Source organism: Coregonus clupeaformis, chromosome 24 (genome assembly GCF_020615455.1).
Source record: "Coregonus clupeaformis isolate EN_2021a chromosome 24, ASM2061545v1, whole genome shotgun sequence".
NCBI classification, from domain to species: domain Eukaryota; kingdom Metazoa; phylum Chordata; class Actinopteri; order Salmoniformes; family Salmonidae; genus Coregonus; species Coregonus clupeaformis.
Genome location: NC_059215.1, coordinates 35,174,452 through 35,196,720, shown reverse-complemented (window position 1 = coordinate 35,196,720; position 22,269 = coordinate 35,174,452). Strand labels below are relative to the sequence as shown.

The 22,269-nt window shown below is 44.8% G+C and overlaps 1 protein-coding gene across 7 annotated transcripts in view; it reads left to right on the top strand.

Moving 5' to 3' along the window:
• The window catches only part of LOC121538244 (agrin-like), a 298,699-nt gene that overhangs the window by 180,167 nt on the left and 96,263 nt on the right, over positions 1–22,269 (top strand). For all 7 annotated transcript variants that reach the window (XM_045207164.1, XM_045207161.1, XM_045207160.1 and 4 more), the window contains 2 exons: positions 18,482–18,706; positions 20,977–21,201. In XM_045207164.1, the coding sequence (XP_045063099.1) occupies positions 18,482–18,706; positions 20,977–21,201 (450 nt within the window). The remainder of the gene's footprint in view (positions 1–18,481; positions 18,707–20,976; positions 21,202–22,269) is intronic.

Below are 22,269 nucleotides of genomic sequence, written 5' to 3'. Positions count from 1 at the left end.
GCTAGCAATATGCTACTATTCAGTCTGTTTCAGTCAGTGTTGTGTAGACTACTACTGTACCTTGTTCCTTATGTATGGAGAGTCCAGCTAGCAATATGCTACTATTCAGTCTGTTTCAGTCAGTGTTGTGTAGACTACTACTGTACCTTGATGTATAGTGACTCAGCTAGCAAGACTCTACTATTCAGCCCATTGCGATCTTTTGTGCCCATTGCGATCTTTTGGAGTTAATTTTGTGCAATTCTACTCATTTTGTCATGGGGCGAAGAGGGAAATGTTTGCAGGTTTTAAAATTATATCTGGAGTGAGACTGACAAACAAAATCAATGGGGGTTCCCCGGCCAGTAATTCAACCATTATTACTAAGTTTAGATAGCTGGCCGCTAGTCTAATTTACCAATCTAAAAAATGTTAGCTGACATGGGCAAATTTAGTGACTATCAGTGACTGACATAACAAGAGAAAAACTGCTGCATTGTACTATTCTAACTTGCAACAGTAAGTTAAGACCCCGACTGAGTTGTCCCCCCCACTTACAGTATTACGACATAAATGCTCTTATAGCACGGAACATAGCGTATTATGAACACCATTGTGTGTTTGAAATGGTGTATCTTCTATCACGGCAATATACAGTGCCTTCAGAAAGTATTCATACCCATTGACTTATTCCACATTTTGTTGTGTTACAGCATGAATTCTAAATGGATTAAAACAATTATAATTCACCCATCTTCACACAATACTCCATAATGACAAAGTGAAAACATGTTTTTAGAAATTTTGGCAAATCTATTGAAAATTAAATACAGAAATATCTCATTTACATATGTATTCACACCCCTGAGTCAATACATGTTAGAATCACCTTTGGCAGCGATTACAGCTGTGAGCCTTTCTGGGTAAGTCTTTAAGAGCTTTGCACACCTGGATTGTACAATATTTGCACATTATTCTTTAACAAATTAATTAAGTTCTGTCAAGTTGGTTGTTGATCATTGCTAGACAGCCCATTTGAAGTCTTGCCATAGATTTTCAAGCCAATTTAAGTCAAAACAGTAACTTGGTCGTCTTGGTAAGCAACTCCAGTCTATTTGACCTTGAGTTTTACGTTATTGTCCTGCTGAAAGGTGAATTTGTCTCCCAGTGTCTGTTGGAAAGCAGACTGGACCAGGTTTACCTCAAGGATTTTGCCTGTGCTTAGCTCTATTCCATTTATTTTTATCCTAAAAAAAACTCCTTAGGCCTTGCCGATGACAAGCATACCCATAACATGATGCAGCCACCACCATGCTTGAAAATATGAAGAGTGGTACTCAGTGATGTGTTGTGTTGGATTTGCCTCAAGGATAATGCTTTGAATTCAGGACATAAAGTTAATTTCTTTTTTACTTTAGTGCCTTATTGCAAACAGGATGCATGTTTTGGAATATTTGTATTTTGTATTCTGTACAGGTTTCCTTCTTTTCACTCTGTCATTTAGGTTAGTATTGTGGAGTAACTACAGTGTTCCATCCTCAGTTTTCTCCTATCACAGCCAATAAACTCTGTAACTGTTGTCACCATTGGCCTCATGGTGAAAGACCAGCTTCATTATTGCAATAATTAAATCGATATGAAATAACGATGATTGTTTGAAGAAATGACAAAGTCTCTCTCACTTGATTAGAATATTCAACGACAGGTTTCCGACAACTGAGTTAGGAAGGACGCCTGCGTCTTTGTAGTGACTGGGTGTATTGATACACCATCCAAAGTAATTAATAACTTCACCATGCTCAAAGGGATATTCAGTGTCTGCTTTTTTTTTTTTTTTTACCCATCTACCAATCGGTGCCCTTCTTTGCAAGGCATTGGAAAACCTCCCTGGTCTTTGTGGTTAAATCTGTGTTTAAAATTCACTGCTCAATTGAAGGACCTTACAGATAATTGTATGTGTGGGGTACAGAGATGAGGTAGTCGTTCAAAAATCATGTTAAACACTATTATTGCACACAGAGTGAGTCCATGCAACTTATTATGTGACTTGTTAAGCAAATGTTTACTCCTGAACTTATTTAGGCTTGCCATAAAAAAGGGGTTGAATACTTTTTGACTCAAGACATTTCAGCTTTTCATTTTTTATTAATTAGTACAATTTTCTATAAACGTAATTCCACTTTGACATTATGGGGTATTAAGTGTAGGCCAGTGACACAAAATCTCAATTTAATCCATTTTATATTCAGGCTGTAACACAACAAAATGTGGAAAAAGTCAAGGGGTGTGAATACTTTCTGAAGGCACTGTACCAGGCGCCTGACGACCAAACACCACAACGCACACCCTGTCTGTCTCCCATGTTCCCGAGCCAATGTGTAATAACAGCAGTCTCCATTGAAGCATATGTGTCTCATCATCATCACTCGTTAGCATAGCAGCCCCAGCCACTCGAGTAGGGGTTCGCAGGGCTGAAAGCCAGCAGAACACAATACACCACAATGGGCTTTCTGTCTAGGTTTTTTCTCATGTGCCATCGTTACAATGCTAATCCATTGGCGGATTGCTTTGCTGACTGGGGCTGGCTAATAGCAGGGCCTGTGTGACTAGAGGGCTTGCCAGATAGTTGGTGGGGGAGAGAAAAAGCGAGAGGGATTGAAGGGGGAGAGAGAGAGGAAAGGGAGAGAGCGAGAGGGAAGGGATAGAGGGAAGGGAAAGAGAGGGGAGAGAGATAGAGGGAAGGGTGAGAGAGAGGGGATGGGAGAGAGAGAGATGAAAGGGAGAGAGAGAGAGGAGAGAGAGAGAGGAAAAGGGAAGGGAGAGAGAGGGGGATGGGAGAGAGAGAGGAAAGGGAGAGAGAGAGGGAAGGGAGAGAGAGAGGGGGGAAGGGAGAGAGAGGGGGAAGGGAGAGAGAGAGGGGGAAGGGAGAGAGAGAGAGGAAAGGGAGAGAGAGAGGAAATGGAGAGAGGGAAGGGAGAGAGAGAGGGGGAAGGGAGAGAGAGAGAGAGGGAAGGGAGAGAGAGAGGGGGAAGGGAGAGAGAGGGGGAAGGGAGAGAGAGAGTGGGAAGGGAGAGAGAGGGGGAAGGGAGAGAGAGAGGGGAAGGGAAGGGAGAGATAGAGGGGGAAGGGAGAGAGAGAGAGGGAAGGGAGAGAGAGAGAGGGAAGGGAGAGAGAGAGGGGGAAGGGAGAGAGAGAGAGGGAAGGGAGAGAGTGGAACGGAGAGAGAGAGGGAAGGGGGAGAGAGAGGGAAGGGATAGAGGAGGGGAGAGATAGAGGGAAAGGAGAGAGATAGAGAGAGGGAAGGGAGAGAGAGCGAGGGAAGGGAGAGAGAGAGAGGGAAGGGAGAGAGAGGGAAGGGAGAGAGAGAGGGAAAGGGGAGAGAGATGAGGAGAGAGAGATGGAAGAGAGAGATGGAAGGGAGAGAGAGATGGGAGAGAAAGAAATGGGATAGAGAGGGATGGGAGAGAAATGGTTTGGGAGAGAGAAGGGAGGGGGAGAGAAATTGAAGGGAGAGCGAATGGGAGAGGGAGAGAGAGGTCATTCAAATCAAATCAAAGTTTATTGGTCGTGTACACAGTTCAGCAGATGTTATAGAACGTACAGTGAAATGCTTATGTTACTAGCTCATAACAATGCAATAAAATTTCAAACAAGTACACAAAAAATAAAAATAAATAAAACAGAACAAGAAATCAAGAAATGTCGCAATGAATCCAATGAACAACCCAAATAGCACTGTAACAGTAATCCAAATGCAATCTATACGTGTATATACACCGCATATTCACCGGATATACAACGTGTAAACACCAAAACCTTGAGAGCATCTCTAGTAGTGAGAATACAGTCTTATCGTTTGCTTTAGCATAGGCAAAGCGTATATGTACACAGTAATTGGGAATATGAGGCTATCAAGGATGAAAGCGTATTTAGTTGTGGGGAGAAATCCTACTATTCAAAGCTATATGGCTACTTACCGTACTTTAATTCATCCAATGCTCCTGTCTAGAGTCACTTCAAGATATATTCAAAGCCTACAATAAGAAATGCTGGACAGCAGTAGAATTGCCAAATGACAAACACTGTACTTCTGAATATAAAAGAGCTTGTTCCATTTGACAGTTCCGCTACAAATATCACAATCATTATTTTCATATCAAAACACATTTGTCGACATTAAGTGAGCAGCTGCTAAAAATAGACGAAGCGCTGAAACAATGGAGCTTGAAGGAGAATAAATTGCGCATTGAGAGAGCAAAAAAGGAGAGAATAGACTGACAGTCTTACCATGGGAGGACGAGAAGCAGGGTCAGGGAAAACTGGATGACAGATTCTATTTCTCCCTTCAATAAATTCAGCACAGAAGGTCCAGGCAGGGTCCAGGCAGGTCACACTGGCTGGTATTATGTTGTTGTCTGGGGTGATGGAGAGATCTGCTGGAGGGGGCGAGTGAAGGGGAAGGTATACGTTTTATAAGTATTTTATTGTATTTGTTAATATTTTTCTAACTTTAATCAAACTACAACTTATAAAGGCTTCATAGGGCAATCATAAAGTCGGCATAAGCACTAAAAGTTTTTTTCTCCATGACATGTTAAGGTGGCCCTCCTAGTTGAATGGACAAGGTGCTTGGATAATGCATAATGATTAATGTAGTGCCAGATTAAAGCAAAGCCAGTTTTCAAGTTGTAATGTAAGATAACGGCCTGGATCGTGCCTCTGGCCACTCCAGATACCAAGTCAATACATGGCCACTTAATGCATGAGTACTCTACCTCTGAACAGTTTAGTGGGTTTTTGTACTGTAATATGGACATAACTCAGCCGGCACAGACCTTTATGGACATTCCAGCCTAAGCAACTCATTAATTCCCACTTTATATAAAATGGATATAAAATGGGTAATTTGGGAGCGGGGCCACATTTCTGTGGGTTAGTTCACTAGTGCAGCGTCTATCGTCTACTGATACTGATTTTTTTTAAAGGGAGCTCTGCTCTGTTTAAATCTGTTTAAATTGGCCCTGAAGCGTGAGATAACTGTGTTTTTTAGGGAAGAGCCATAGAAAAAGCCATAGAAAGAGGGGTGGGGGGGAGGACAGAAGGCAGCCGGCACTTAACCAGGGTTACCGTTCAGTAGAACATGAAGAGCCGCGTTAGCTCTCCTAATATTGAACTTGGAGTTGACACAGAGAGAGGGGTAAACACCGTGCGGTTCGATGCAGCGGGGAGGAGAGGGGAGCTCAGCGAGCGCCTGTGTCTCAGAACTCATTCCGGAGAGCCCAGTCTTGTGGAACGTGGAGTTTTTTTAGGGGGGAGGAGGGTAGTGGTGCAAAGGGGAGAAAGTGGGCACAGATCGATGGGGAAGATCGATTTTGTGTGTGTGTGTGTGTAGAGAGAGGCCCGGGAGCATGCCCTGCCTCACGCTCCATTGATAGACTAGACTCAGACTCTCATTCTTTCTCTTCCTCTCCTCTTTCATACCCCTGCTGTACTTCTTTCTTCCTCTTCCCTCTTTCTATCACCTTCCCTTTATCCCTCCCTCTTTCCCTCTCCCCTTCACTGTATTTCTCTCTCCATCTCCTACCTTTCTCTCTGCCACTCTGTTTTTCTCCCCTCCCTGTTTCTCCTATTCCTCTCTCTCCCTTTCTCTGTGGTAACTGGAGGACAGCATGCCTGGCTGGCTGTTTGAAAGGCCTCCCTGTCTTATCTCTCCAGCGCCAACAGACACCACTTCACTCCCTCCAGCCATGAAGAAAGACCGCCTCAGTACGCTGTGTGTCTAACTCTGGCCGTATCTACCTCACACCTCCCTTCAAACCCCCTGACCCCCACTCCTCAATTTCACTCCACAGTTGGTCCAAGGTAGTCGGTCCAAAGAGAACTCTGTCTGCCTGCCTGTCTGTCTGTCTGCTTGCCTGTTTGCTGGCTTCCCTGTGGTCTGTCTTTGCTAGTGCAACCGAGGAAGCAACGTCCGTTGTCTGTCAGTATAAAGTATTAAATGTGTTAATGTGGAAATCGATGTGTTCTTTCCCTCTTATTGACTGTTAAAACCACATTCTTCAATACCAAGGAAACGGTTGGTTTGCTTCTCTTTGGGTCTGGTGCCTTTGACAGGTATCCAATTGCAAAGCGGGATATTGTACTGCGCCTCAAGCAATCTGGTGGCAACCACTTTCTGAGTCTGGTTCTGAAATGGAAGACAATGTAAATCTCTCTCTCCAAACTGTAAAGAACTGGAGGCTTGAAGAGGAGCTACATTCCTCACAAGGCAGAAAGTCCCCACAATTCACAATCCCCTCAGAGTCAATGCAGAATGTTCTACTCTAGTCTATGGTCTTCCATAGAAGACATATCGCAAAGACATTTAAAGAGACAGGAGGAACAGTTTGTGAGGATGTTATTTGAAAAGGAAGTCTGTAGACCACAGTCCTCAAAAGGAAGAAAGTCCCCACAATACACAATCCCCTCAATACAGAATGTTCTCTTCCATGGTCTTCCATAGAAGACAAATTGCAGACTTCCTAAGCAACACGAGCAGATTGAATGGATGTTATTTGAAACTGTAGTCTGTTGGATAGTACTTTTTTTCTACCAGCCTTGTGTGGAGTAAAGCGTTCCCAGACACCTAAACCTGATACTTTTCTCCCAGGCCCAGTTGCTGTGCGGACTACAATTCAAATCCGACAGTTTTACTCCGGCTGCACTTTTGTGATGGCCAGTGCTAGTTAGGAGGTCGTTAAGGTGTTAGGGGCGTAGAAAGACTGATTTATCCGTGGCAGTCTTATAAAGCTCTGGGAAGAAGCCTTGGACTCCATAGCCCCTGAAACGAAGAAGAAGCTAGCGAACTTCCTCCACCTCCCCCCCTTTCCCTCCTGTTAGCTGACAGGTCGTTCGTTACTCTGGCGACATGCGTGCGCCTCCCCCTGGCGAAATCGCCATGGCGATAGAGTTCGGCAGCAGGCAGCGACTGCGGTGGAGTGTGGTGAGACCTGGTGTAAATGAGTTTTCTCTCTCCCAGCATGGAGGTGCCAGCGACACTGTGTTCACCTGTCTTCTCAACCTACTAGAGGCTCTCTGTCTAACTCTAACTACACTCATCATCTAGCTTCCCCATAGAGACGGCTTAGAGACCGCTAGAGACTCTCTCCAAAAATATGTCTGGAAAATGGCCGTCAATCAATGTTTTTTCCCCCCCTTTAGTATTTTTAGATCATAACATTTAAATGGACATATGTTGTCATATTGTGGATAGGTTGCAGCTCAAATGTGAAAACATGGCATTACTGCTGCTACACATTGGCTTGGCTCAGGAACTGTCATAGGATAGGTTATAATGTAGATTTTGAATTCCCTCTGTCTCCACCCCATCCCCCTCTCTCACTCTCTCTCTCTCATTGAATTGGGTGTAGGTCATCTCCGTGAGGTGTCATTCAGCCTGTGTACCTGGTTGCTGACCTCATCAGTAGGGTTTCTGCTCTGCTCCCCTACTGTAGCTGCTATGATGTGATCCACTGACTACACTTTCTCTCTCTCTCTCCCTCTCTCTCTCTCTCAATTCAATTTCAATTTCAATTCAGTTTAAGGGCTTTATTGGCATGGGAAACGTGTGTTAACATTGCCAGAGCAAGTGAAGTAGATAGTAAACAAAAGTGAAATAAACAATAAATATTAACAGTAAACATTACACTCAGAAGTTTCAAAAGAATAAAGACATTTCAAATGTCATAGTATGTATATATACAGTGTTGTAACAATGTGCAAATAGTTAAAGTACAAATTGGAAAATAAATAAACATAAATATGGGTTGTATTTACAATGGTGTTTGTTCTTCACTGGTTGCCCTTTTCTTGTGGCAACAGGTCACAAATCTTGCAGCTGTGATGGCACACTGTGGTTTTTCACCCAGTAGATAAGGGAGTTTATCAAAATTGGGTTTGTTTTCGAATTCTTTGTGGATCGCTGTAATCTGAGGGAAATATGTGTCTCTAATATGGTCATACATTTGGCAGGAGGTTAGGAAGTGCAGCTCAGTTTCTACCTCATTTTGTGGGCAGTGTGCACATAGCCTGTCTTCTCTTGAGAGCCAGGTCTGCCTACGGCGGCCTTTCTCAATAGCAAGGCTATGCTCACTGAGTCTGTACATAGTCAAAGCTTTCCTTAAGTTTGGGTCAGTCACAGTGGTCAGGTATTCTGCCACTGTGTACTCTCTGTTTAGGGCCAAATAGCATTCTAGTTTGCTCTGTTTTTTTGTTTGTTCTTTCCAATGTGTCAAGTAATTCTCTTTTTGTTTTCTCATGATTTGGTTGGGTCTAGTTGTGTTGTTGTTGTTGTTGTCCTGGGGCTGTGTGGGGTCTCTCTCTCTCTCTCTCTCTCTATCTCTCTCTCTCTCTCTCTCTCTCTCTCTCTCTCTCTCTCTCTCCATCTCTCCTTCTTTCTCTCTCTCCCTGTTTCGCTCCCTCTCTCTCTGTTCTCTGTCTCTCTGAAATGCAATGTGAGGGTTAGAGGTGAGGGTTAGAGGGCGTCAGAATAAATAAGATCTAATTCCCCTGCAGGGTCTCACTTGTGTTCAGTATTGACCCAAAATATGTTTTTTTGACCCTACACACGCACACTCATATGCTAAACAAACAGGCTCTCTCACAGACATACAAGCACACATGCACACACACACACAGTCTTGTATAACTAACCTTTTGGGGACACACAATTCTGTTCCATTCAAAATCTTATTTTCCCTAACCCCTAATCCCTTACCCTGACCTTAACCCCAAAACCTAACCTTAACCTAACCCTAAACCTAACCCTAGCTCTTAACCCTTACCCTAAAACTAACTCTAGCTCCTAGCCCTAACCATAAACCAAATTCTAAACCTAACACTAACCTTAACTCTAAACCCCCTAGAAATAGCATTTGTCCTTGTGGGGATGTTAACAAAATATCCCCAGTTGGTCGAAGTTTTGTTCGTTTAATATTATTGTGGGGACTTCTGGTCCCCACAAGTATAGTTAAACACATCCATACACACAGGCACACACACACAGGCCCACAAATGCCCACTACCACACAATCCCCCACCAACACAAGGAATCAGCCTTCATTTCTCCTCCTCATGCTCCAGATGATAATGGTAGTGTCTTGAATCCTATCGCCTCATTCGCCTCCTTCTCCCGCTCATCCTCCAGTACTGAGCCTTGTGATACTTGTTAAACAAATCCCTGTCTCTTTCTCTCTTTCTCCCGTCACCTGGCGAGGACCTGGGCTTCATGCTCTGGAGAGATAACAGATTATAGTACCAGCTCACGCATTAATAACCCACTAACCACACACACACACACACACACACACACACACACACACACACACACACACACACACACACACACTCCTAATGACAGACAGAAGCTTCGTTTTACATGTTTTACTTTATGTATTTATGCATTCTGCTCCTCTGAATAATCTATTGAGGTTGGTTTGTTGTTTTTCTTACGCAATGCGAAAAATAACATTGGATATAGAAAGAAAAGCTGGGAGTCAATGGTACACTTTATATCAGGAGGAAATTACAATAGTGACAATAGTGAAAACAATCCTATTTGTTTGTGGCACGGTTTGGGTGTGAACGTGCTTGTCTGGGAGTGTGTGTGGGCGTCGAGACAAAGCAGGAATCAGTAAAATGCCCATAATTATAAGGGGGTAGTCATAATCATCTCCTAGGGTTGATTGATAGGATAATGGATGCCGGTAGGGTAATGATGATAACCCATCCTCACCTCTTTCTATCTATGTATTTCTCTCTCCATCTTTCTCTTTCTCTCTCTCTCTCTTCCTCCTTCCTGCTAGTGAGATGTGGAAGCATAGTGGTTGGAGGATACTATTTCTTATCCCCAACCACCTCTTTGTAACTCTCTCTCTTTGTCCTTAAAACTTTCCTCACTCCTTACTCTCCCTCTCATTTGTCCTCTCTCTCATTTGTTCCTCCCTCTCTCTCTATCTGTATTTCATCCTCATCTCCTCTTTCTAGCAATCTCCTCATCCTCCTCACAGTAATCTCCCCCTCTGCCTCCCCCACTCCTCCTCCTCCTCCTCCCCCTGTCTCTGTCAGGTTAATACTGTCTGTGAGATAGCCACACTCCCAGCTCCTTGCATGCAGTAGTCTTAGGCGAGACAGAGACCAAAACGCTCCTGATCCGTCTCCCTCGCCTCCTAAAACCACCTTCTCCCCAACCTGTAATAGCACTGGAAGCTTGAGTCCTCAAAATACACAAAGTCCCCGCAATCCCCTTAGTATGCCGTGTCTGTCCCCTCCTCTGTTTACAGTTCAAGCAATAACCAGACCATAATGGATAGATGGAGACAGATATCAACACTTATTTGCATTTATTAGGCCCGCCATTATAGGAACTCAGGCTTCCTGTTTACCTGATCATTTTTTGCCACACCGGGTTTTATGATGTATTCACCGCTATCTCCTCGCTCCCCTCCTCTGTCTGGTCACAAAATGAAGTGGCTTATAAAAACTACGGCTGATAGAATTCTTGTCATGTTGAACAGGCACTATATTACAGGGCTGAAGTGAGTGTAGATTTAAGAGGTTTATCTGCTGCGTGTGTGTGTGTGTGTGACAGAGACTAGAGTTATTAGCCTTCAACAACATTACTTTTAGGGTGTCTGTGCATGCAAAAAACATGCGTGAATGTGTATGTGTGAGTCAGAGACCTACAATTATTCGACTTTAACTTTTAAAAATGTTAAAAAACTTGTAGCATATTGTTCACAGTGACTGTTACTCATTAAAACCCCTTAATACCATATGCCAGTTCAGCGCATTGAACTCTCCAGCACACATTACTGCCCATTGTTTTGGGTCATCATCTCAGTTAAAAATGTCTAATGCTAAATGATGATACAATGGAGCTTCAATGCCCCGCAATTACCAGTTAGCTGTTAGCCTATCTACTCTCTAGAAGAGAACATATCTGGAGTGTTACAGATACCAATGGTGAACCTCAGAACCCCACCCCATCCTCACATAAAGACAAATCCAGACATTTTAATCCTGTCTGGTCTTCCCATGTAAAGGGAAGAAATAATCTGCCTATCTTTCTTAAAGGAGCATCCCACCCCCCAACCACAAATATCCATACAAGCGTGGAGACTCTTCTGTCAACAGGCAGGAGAAGAATGCCCAAAACCCCAGCCTTTGAGTGCAAACAGGAGTCCCTCTGTATAGTGAAGATTTTGTGGCTGATTTTCCAGACTCAAGGGTAACACTAAAGCATGTAAAAGAGAGAGACAGCTGCAGTCAAATAAGCTCTTTGAAGAACTACATCAAACGGGCAAATCATCTCCCAGCTATTGGGCGGACTGCAGCGGTACAGGGAGGACGTGAGGGCGAGATGGAGGCGAGGGGCGATGCTTTGTGGTTGGTCTGCTCCATGTGTCTGTGGTAGGGTGGCCGAGTGGATGTGCTGGGTAGGGGGGGCTTTTTTCTCCATTGTCTCTACCTCTCTCTGTCTGTCTCCATCACTTGCTCTCTCTCTTATCTTTCTTTCTCTTTGTCTAGCTCCTCTCCTGCTTGGGGTTATATATACACATTATATATACATTAAAGGATAATACATTAGAGGATTCTGCAAATCAGCTGTGCTAGACAATGCTTTCTTTCTAAAAATTAGCCGCCGAAATTGTCGCAACCCCTATTACTAGCCTGTTCAACCTCTCTTTCCTATCGTCTGAGATCCCCAGAGATTGGAAGCTGCCGCGGTCATCCCCCTCTTCAAAGGGGGTGACACTCTAGATCCAAAATGTTACAGACCTATATCCATCCTGCCCTGCCTTTCGAAAGTATTTGAAAGCCAAGTTAACAAACAGATCACCGACCATTTCGAATCCCACCATACCTTCTCCGCTATGCGATCTGGTTTCCGAGCTGGTCATGGGTGCACCTCAGCCACGCTCAAGGTCCTAAACGATATAATAACCGCGATCGATAAAAGACAGTACTGTGCAGCCGTCTTTATCGACCTGGCCAAGGCTTTTGACTCATTCTTATTGGCAGACTAAATAGCCTTGGTTTCTCAAATGACTGCCTCGCCTGGTTCACCAACTACTTCTCAGATAGAGTTCAATGTGTCAAATCGGAGGGCCTGTTGTCTGGACCTCTGGCAGTCTCTATGGGGGTGCCACAGGGTTCAATTCTCGGGCCGACTCTATTCTCTGTGTATATCAATGATGTCGCTCTTGCTGCTGGTGACTCTCAGATCCACCTCTACGCAGACGACACCATTTTGTATACATCTGGCCCTTCATTGGACACTGTGTTAACAAACCTCCAAACAAGCTTCAATGCCAGACAACACTCCTTCCGTGGCCTCCAACTGCTCTTAAACGCTAGTAAAACTAAATGCATGCTCTTCAATCGAACGCTGCTTGCACCCGCCCACCCGACTAGAATCACTACTCTCGGCGGGTCTGACTTAGAATACTACAAATACCTAGGTGTCTGGTTAGACCGTAAACTCTCCTTCCAGACTCACATTAAGCATCTCCAATCCAAAGTGAAATCTAGAATCGGCTTCCTATTTCGTAACAAAGCCTCCTTCACTCATGCTGCTAAACATGCCCTCGTAAAACTGACTATCCTACCGATCCTTGACTTCGGCGATGTCATTTACAAAATAGCTTCCAACACTCTACTCAGCAAATTGGATGTAGTCTATCACAGTGCCATCCGTTTTGTCACCAAAGCCCCATATACTACCCACCATTGTGACCTGTACGCTCTCGTTGGCTGGCCCTCACTACATATTTGTCGCCAAACCCACTGGCTCCAGGTAATCTATAAATCCCCGCCTTATCTTAGCTCATTGGTCACCATAGCAACACCCACCCGTAGTATGCGTTCCAGCAGTTATATCTCACTGGTCATCCCCAAAGCCAACACCTCCTTTGGCCGCCATTCCTTCCGGTTCTCTGCTGCAAATGACTGGAACGAACTGCAAAAACCTCCCGCACTATCTTTAAGCATCAGTTGTCAGAGCATCTTACCGATCACTGCACCTGTACACAGCCCATCTGTAATTAGCCCACTCAACTACCTCATCCCCATATTGTTATTTACATTATTTATTTTGCTCATTTGCACCCCAGTATCTCTATTTGCACATCATCTTCTGCACATCTATCACTCCAGTGTTAATACTAAATTGTAATTATTTTGCACTATGGCCTATTTATTGCCTTACCTCCATAAGTTACTACATTTGCACACACTGTATATAGATTTTCTATTGTGTTATTGACTGTACGTTTTGTTTATTCCATATGTAACTCTGTGTTTGTTGTTTTTATCGCACTGCTTTGCTTTATCTTGGCCAGGTCGCAGTTGTAAATGAGAACTTGTTCTCAACTGGCTTACCTGCTTAAATAAAGGTGAAAAAAATAAATTAAAAAAAGTATAATATTGATTAGCCAAATCCCCCTCCTTTCCCCTACAACTATCACCACCACCACGACAGGGAAGCCTGTTCCGCCACACGTATCTGGGCCGCGTCCCGCCAAGCAGAGCTGTCACCCCCACACTGCGCTGGCTGACAGCTCCCCAATCCTAATGAAGCGTTAATAAACCCAGTTCAAAACACTGTGTCACAGGGAGAAGCAAGGCACACACACATAAAGGCCCGCAAAGACTGCCTGCCTCCCTGCCTGTGAGATAACTCACACCCTCCTCTCTTTGTTGGCCATCCTCTCCTCTCTGCCTGTTTTATACTATATATTCTCTGTTAGGGTTTTTGTAGTGCAGGGTTGTGTTCTCCTCCTGCTCCACACTACTACTACCATGTCTTCTTCTTCAGCTAAAGTGAATGTTTCAGCATTGCGGTATTCCTTTCCTTTACTACCTGTATTCCTCTTGTTATTATCCCAAGCCTAACCTTGCTGGTGTCTACCACTTCAGTACCGCCTTGCGGCTCAGGGAGACAGGCTAATTGGCAGTGAGGAGCATTCTAATTTAGAAGGTAGCTCGGTGACTTTTCATCTTCCTACTTCTCCGGCCTTTCAAATGATAATAATGTGAAAATGCAGGCAGGAAGTCCCTGAAGTTTTTTGCCGGCGCGTTCTGCTTGTTACACCGGTCACATTCGCCGAGGCAATTTGCCTCCTTGTCTGAGTCTGAGAGGGAAAGCTTATCTGTGCTAATGCCGCCGCAGTGGCGAAGTGCGATGCTCCGAAACTGGACGGATCCGTTAGCATTCAAATCAAAGCGACCCCCTCTGTTCTTTCTTGCCCTTCCTTCCTTGCCTGTCAAGGTGCCTGCTATGGCGAAGAAAAATAACCTCAGACTATTATTATTGAATGTGTTCGAGAAGAGACGAGGAGAATTCTGTTGACTGTCACAAAGAAAATAGAGGCACGCTGGGAAGTGGTGAGGACGAGCCGTTGGCTGCAGGCTGAAGGCGGTGGCTTAACACGTATAATTTCACGGTGGCCCATAAACCCGAGTGACAATGTGCTTCCATTGCTAGGCAAACCATGTCCTCCTATTGTGTTTTCATCCTCCATGGTGTCACCCAACAAACAATGGTACATCAAAGACAGTGTGGTTCTTTGGCTTCTGTTAGGATATATTGAATAAGGACGAAGGGGAAGCAAACCAATGTCAGCATAAATCCTTCACTACAGTTGGTAGTGGTGTCGATTGGTTTCATGGTTGAATGATTTAAAATGGCTTAGTATCCGTTTCAGTCACAGAGGTGTATCAATGCCTCAGTTGAATTTGTATTGATAATCTATACATGAAATACTAAATAAAGTCTTCCCTCGTTGGTAGAGCATGGCGATTCCCAGGGCCATACATAAAATGTATGCTCGCATGACGGTTAGTCACTTTGGATAAAAGCGTCTGTTAAATGTCCTATATTATTATTACTTACACTGACCTTTTGGTTTGCTGTACGTCTTCTTTTCGTTAGTCAATTCATCATTTTATGACCCATGTTTTCAGCTCGTAATAATTTGGCTAGTCTTTCTGAGGTTAGAGCAATACCGATATTGATTTTATGTGGTAGTTTAATGGTGCACTGTTCTGGGCCTGCATCTACAGTAGAAGACCTTTACTAATCTTTTGGTTGATATTAACTGTCACCAGTTGTCCAGCTCCACTTGCAGTATTGCACTGAAATCGAACTGAAACAAAGACACATTCGTTAGCGACACCACTCAGCCGTGTCTTAAAGCGTTTTGAAGACGAGAGCGGCAGAAAGAGAAATGTGTCAAGATTTGAGAATGAGCGAGAGATATGTGTGAGGCTTTGATCCGAAGACACACAAAAGCACTTCTCTTCCCCAGTCTCTCCTAGCCTGACGACTCACACTAAATTATTCTGCTGCTCTGTCTACATACAGTGCATTCGGAAAAACGTTTATCTATCTACACACAAATCCCATAATGACAAAGCGAAAACAGGATTTTAGAAATTTTAGCAAATCTATAAAAAAAATTAAAACAGAAATACCTTATTTACATAAGTATTCAGATCCGAAATTGAGCTCAGGTGCATCCTGTTTCCATTGATCATCCTTGAGATGTTTCTACAACTTGATTGGAGTCCACCTGTGGTAAATTCATTTCATTGGACATGATTTGGAAAGGCACATACCTGTCTAGATAAGGTCCCACAGTTGACAGTGCATGTCAGAGCAAAAACCAAGCCATGAGGTCGAAGGAATTGTCCGTAGAGCTCCGAGACAGGATTGTGTCGAGGCACAGATCTGGGGAAGGGTGCTAAATAATTTCTGCAGAATTGAAGGTCCCCAAGAACACAGTGGCCTCCATCATTCTTAAATGGAAGACATTTGGAACCACCAAGACTCTTCCTGGAGCCTGCCACCCGGCCAAACTGAGCAATCAGGGGAGAAGGGATTTGGTCAGGGGGGTGACCAAGAACCTGATGGTCACTCTGACAGAGCTCCAGAGTTCCTTTGTGGAGATGGGAGAACCTTCCAGAAGGACAACCATCTCTGCAGCACTCCACCAATCAGGCCTTTATGGTAGAGTGGCCAGACGGAAGCCACCCCTCAGTAAAAGGCAAATGACAGCCCGCTTGGAGTTTACCAAAAGGCACCTAAAGAACTCTCAGACCATGAGAAACAAGATTCTCTGTTCTGATGAAACCAAGATTGAACTCTTTGGCCTGAATGCCAAGCGTCACGTCTGGAGGAAACCTGGCACCCTCCCTACAGTGAAGCATGGTGGTGGCAGCATCATGCTGTGGGGATGTTTTTCAGCGGCAGGGACTGGGAGACTAGTCAGGATCGAGGCAAAGATGAACAGAGCAAAGGACAGAGAGACCCTTGATGAAAACCTGCTCCAGAGCGCTCAGGACCTCAGACTGGGGTGAAGGTTCACCTTCCAACAGGAGTGGCTTCGGGACAAGTCTCTGAATGTCCTTGAGTGGCCCAGCCAGAGCCCGGACTTGAACCCAATCGAACATCTCTGGAGAGACCTGAAAATAGCTGTGCAGCGACGCTCCCCATCCAAACTGACAGAGCTTGAGAGGATCTGCAGAGAAGAAGGGAGAAACTCCCCAAATACAGGTGTGCCAAGCTTGTAGCGTCATATCCAAGAAGACTCGAGGCTGTAATGTCTGCCAAAGGTCCTTCAACAAAGTACTGAGTAAAGGGTCTGAATACTTATGTAAATGCTATATAAAAAAAAAAAAAAATTATAAATGTGTAAAAATGCCTAAATACCTGTTTTTGCTTTGTCATTATGGGGTATCGTGTGTAGATTGATGAGGGGAAAAAACAATTTAATGCATTTTAGAATAAGGCTGTAATGTTAGAAAATGAGAAAGTCAAGGGGTCTGAATACTTTCCGAATGCGCTGTACGTTAGTCTGAAACTGCCATCATTGAAGTCGTTTGTAGTGAGGAGGGACATGAGGGGCGTTGTACAAAACAATGTCATCAGCGATTGGATCGTCTCTAACCAATTGGAGTATCAAAGCCAATGACGAATTTTCAAACCGCAGCTTTACCCACTTGTGTTCTGGCTCTGGCCCAACCCAATCAGAAGGTCCCGAAAATGTTCGGATTCGGTGAAGGGTCGGGGAGGTACTGAGATCCAGACTCAGTGTGGAGATGATACTAACATTGTGGCGTGGTGTAGCATTTGGCCTGGAGCAAGGAGTCTGGGTAGCCAGACAAAGTCTCTCCCAGATCCTAGACTCTCATTAAGGCGACCAGCGTGCTACCTACCTAGTTACGTACCCCCAAGATCCAGGCTGTATCACAACCGGCCATGATTGGGACTCCCATAGGGCGGCGCACAATTGGCCCAGCGTCATCCGGGTTTGGCCGGTGTAGGCCGTCATTGTAAATAAGAATTTGTTCTTAACTGACTTGCCTAGTTAAATAAAGGTAAAATAAATAAATAAATAAAATAAAAATAAAAGATCAACCTAAAGAAATGGAGCAGTCTTCTGTGACAAACATGGTCTGAAAACAGGAGTAAGACTTAATATTTTGGGGGTAGGGGAGATTAAACAAAGAGTATGCTGAAGGATTGTTGGATTAATATACCTTAGCTCCCGTCCCGAAATGAAATTCATGGACAAAGCATCATAACAAAAGGTGGATATTGGACACAGATAAACATTATTCCAAATGTGGCGGTGCATAGGAAATGAGAGACTCAGAGCTTGTCGGAGGAACCCCGCTCCTCCAGGGTCTCGCTCTCTGTGTTTGTTATAATGCTCGCTATAAATATGTATTGGGGGAGCGGGAAAATTACGCTGATTGTAATCTGATGGCGCTCCTTTGTCGAGATTATGAGATACCAAAATACCTCCAGTTGCAGACGCTAAATTAGAAGTTCCACCCACTCATATCGGCAGAATAAGTCACTCCGGAGTGGCAGGGCTGTTTAATAAGGGGTTGGAAACAAAGTTCTCTAGAGGGAAAATGTCTCTTTAATTTTCAGAAAGGTAAATATTCAGGTGGTCTGCTCAGCTGCCAGTAGAAGAGCATGCTGAAGCATAGCAATTGAGATTGTATTGTGAATGCAAAGCGTCCTTCAATTGGCCCTTCAGAAAATTAATGCAACTTGTTTGTACAGCCAGCCAGCTGTGACTGCCCGTGAATCCTTAGTCAGGGCTGTCAAGTAGTTCTTCAGCCTAGAGTTACCCATCCACGGCACCTTTTCCATTTGCACTCGAATAGGCTGACACTCTGATGTAAAAAGGTGGCATGTGGCAATTTTGTACTTAAACTGCTATGGACTTTGCTTTCATTGTTGTGTTACACATGGTAGAAACTCTAGTTCCCTGGCCTTCTTTAATGCACCAAAGTGAATTCAATCAGTTGGATCTTCAACCAACGTTGAAGGGTTCACATGATGTAGGCTAGTCGTGACAGTAAAGTCAAGTGTTCCTGTATAACCCATACAGAATCCTGCAATATACACACAAACCCTAATATCCCTCTGTCTTCTCCCTCCCTGCAGCCCTGAAGGACCCATGCAGCGAGATGACCTGCAGCTACGGCAGCACCTGTATCCAGTCATCGGACGGCCTGTCGGCCAAGTGCATGTGCCCGCTGAGCTGCGACGGCAAGCCCGAGCAGGTGATGTGTGGCAGCGATGGCCAGGACTACCGCAACGAGTGTGAGCTCCACAAGCAGGCCTGCCATACCAAGAAGAACGTCCGCCTTCAGCGCCAGGGATCCTGCAGTGAGTCCCCTCATATACTTTTCCTCTGCCCTCTCTCTCTCTTTCTCTCTCTTTCTTTCTTTCTTTCTTTCTTTCTTTCTTTCTTTCTTTCTTTCTTTCTTTCTTTCTTTCTTTCTTTCTTTCTTTTCTTTCTTTCACTCTCTCTCCTCTCTCTCGCTCTCTCTCTTCACCTCCCTCTGGGGTTTCAGTGTCTTCTTTCTCTCTGACATCATGTTACTGGTTTTCTCATTCTGTTACTTGTTTTCTTTATGCAAACTCTTCCTGTGGTGTGGATTATTCACTGTTGACAAACAAAGACATTTGTTTTTAGAGCTGGCCAGTTCAAGATGGTTGTTTGTCTGTGCTGCCCCCCCCCCCCCTCCAGTTGTTTGTTTTAGTTTTTTTATCCTGAGGACTATGAGGTAAGGGAGAGAGGGAAAGAGCCAAACAGAGCGTGCCAGACAAAATAGCCTCCAAAAAGTGATGGGAGCCTGAGAGGCTACAAAAGCGAAGGGAGACGAATACTCAGGCCTCGAGAGGATGCCTGTAATATATCATACCCGGTAAGACCAGGCTCCATGTCGCCATACCCCCAGGGGGAGGCTGGGTTCTCAGGAGAGCTGGTCCGGCGGACCCTAAATCTTCCTGAGTGATTCTGTCCAAGCCTTGGCTGTCTCAACTGGCTCGCTTCTGAAGCTAAGTAGGGTCGGTCCTGGTCGGTCCCTGGATGGGAGACCAGATGCTGCTGAAAGTGGTGTTGGAGGTCCATTAGGGGGCACTCTTCCCTCTGGTCTAAGGAGATCCCAATGCTGCAGGGCAGTGAAGGGGACATTGCCCTGCATAGGGTGCCGTCTTTCAGAAAGGACGTTAAAATAGGTGTCCTGACTCTGTGGTCACTATAGATCCCATGGATCTTATCGTAAGAGTAGGGGTGTTAAGCCGGTGTCCTGGCTAAATTCCCAATCTGGCCCTCATACCATCATGGTCACTGGCCACCCCTCAGAGCCTGGTTCCTCTCTAGGTTTCTTCCTAGGTTTCTGCCTTTCTAGGGAGTTTTTCCTAGCCACCGTGCTTCTACATCTGCATTACTTACTGTTTGGGGTTTTAGGCTGGGTTTCTATATAGCAGTTTGTGACATCTGCTGATGTAAAAAGGGCTTTATAAAGACATTTGATTGATTGATTGATTGATTGATCTCCAGCTTCCAATTGTCTCATTCATCCCCTCTCCCCCCCCTGTAACTCTTCCCCAGGTCATTGCTGTAAAATATAATATGTTTTCAGTCATTTTACCTGATAAAATAAGGGTCAATAAATAAATAAAATATACAGCTGGGGCTAGGCTAGCCAGAGCCTTTGCTGTCTGTCTGTATGTCTAATACCTCATCGGGGGGGCTCAACTGCGAAGGGCAGGAATCCTGGAAGCCGGTCTGGTGTCTTAATGGGAGGTAATGTCTTTTGCAAAGGGGATAATGGCTGGGCTTGTGTGGCATCATTGCATTGCTGGCTTTGGGCGCTTTTTGCATTACGATAAAACCCCCAAATTGGTTGCGGTCCCGCGTTTTATATCCTCCTGTGTGAGCGATTCCATTGTGCTAATATACACAATCCCTGACCTTGGTGATGGCGTTGCTGGCGTTGGTCCTGTTGTTGTCTCGCCTGCCCAGCCCGGGCCATCATTGTCCCTTTTATGTGTTCCGTTGTCGCCGTTTGTTTTCCGAGCCATGGCCTTGGAAACCATTTCTCCCCTCTTTTTCTCCCTTTCTCTCTCGGACCCTTTCTTCTATACCCATTGGTCTCATCCTCCTCTGTGGTGTTTTGAATGACTCGCTCGCAGCCTGGCAGTGTTTTAATGCAGCGGTACATAAATCCTCTGTGTCCCCTCGCGCTGAAGAAGAGAAGTGGAAAGAGATGGGACGAAGCTGCAGCAGCTAGCGGCTCCTATTTCAATAAGCTTCTCCCCAGTTCCTTTATGATTACAGCTGATATGGCCACCAGCGCCAGCCGTCAGCCTGGCTTCCCCCAGAGAGGAGTGCAACGAGGCCCAATCAAAAATAACCTATTTGGAGCCTGTCGTCCACTCAGATCCATGGGCTTCCCGGCTTTTCACTCAGCCTCTCCAGGGCAACCTTTGTTGATAGCAGGCCTATCTCTGGCATATCCCTGGTGATGGATAACCGTGTCCTACCACTAACCTCTCTCGCTCTCTTTCTCTCTCATTCTCTCTCATTCTCTTTCCCTCCCTCTCTTTCTTTCTCTCTATCTCTCTCTATCTCCCTTGCCTGTCCATAGACCCATGCAAAGACCGCGAGAACAACCTGAACGTTGCATGCCGGGTGGAACCGCGCACCCACCAGCCCCTGACTTTCCCCCTCCCGGAGTCCTGCCCACCCGTCAATGAGCCACTGTGCGCCAGCGATGGGCAGACCTACGAGAGCGAGTGCCATATGACGCGGACGGGCATGCAGAAGGGTATTGAACTCAAGAAGATCCACCCGGGCCGCTGCAAGAAACAAGGTGAGTCGGTATATTCACGCACGCACACACACACACACACACACACACACCACTGCCTTGACGGATAGATAACTAACCATGTTCTGTCAGGGCTGTGTTGTTACATGCATGATACCAGACGGCTGGCTTGATAAGAGCTCGCAAAGGGTTATCTGGGCTATTAAAACAGAGGTCTTAGGCCACACCAAGTCTGCACTGCCAGGTTTACTGCACTGCCAGGTTTACTGCACTGCCAGATTTACTGCACTGTTGCATGAAAATTGGCTTCAATAGGCCTCCACCACCACTGTATCTGTAGCTTTTCCCCTCTCACCTCATCTTCACACATCTACGAATCCCCGTAGAGTTAAAGACAGAGGCTCATGGTGTGATGCATTCTATTACAGACTCCCCTTTCTGCCCTGCAACACACTGACTTAGCTGTTGTTAGCAATATTTTGTGGTCAAGCTTGAGTAGGACTTCAATGTCTCAGGAGGAGCGATAGCACTGTGTATGCTTGTGAGTTGAGTTAGTCTGGATCGAGTGAAAAGGAACCCATTCTCTATCTGCCTTTTACTGAAGTAAAATGGATGGGCGTAGTAATATGTTTTTTTTTTTACGGTTTTGAAATGGAGATAATATTTTCATTTGAAATGCAGATCCATGAAATCAGGTTCTTTATTGCGTTCAGTCGTGAACGGTGGTTTGTCTTGTACCATGACATCATACAATACATCCCTCTAATGTTCGACACCCAGATAAGGCAGCTCCGTAATGAAGTTGCAGTATAGCATGACCGCTTTACAAGAAAGAGAAAGAGAGGAATTGCTCCGAATTGAATTACTGTACAAATTTGATCCACTGATCGGGAACGTAATTAATTTTAAGCTCTGAATGTGCCTTGACCTAGAGAGAACGTTTTGTAGATGATTGCCTCGATTTGTCAGCAGATTTGCTGCGTTAGCCTTATTTTCAGTCACGTCAAGTCACGTTTTATTTAAAAAACATTATCACAACATCTCAACACACTTTACAGAGGAACATTACAAATTCTAAACAAGAACAAGAAACAAGAACAATAACTAAAA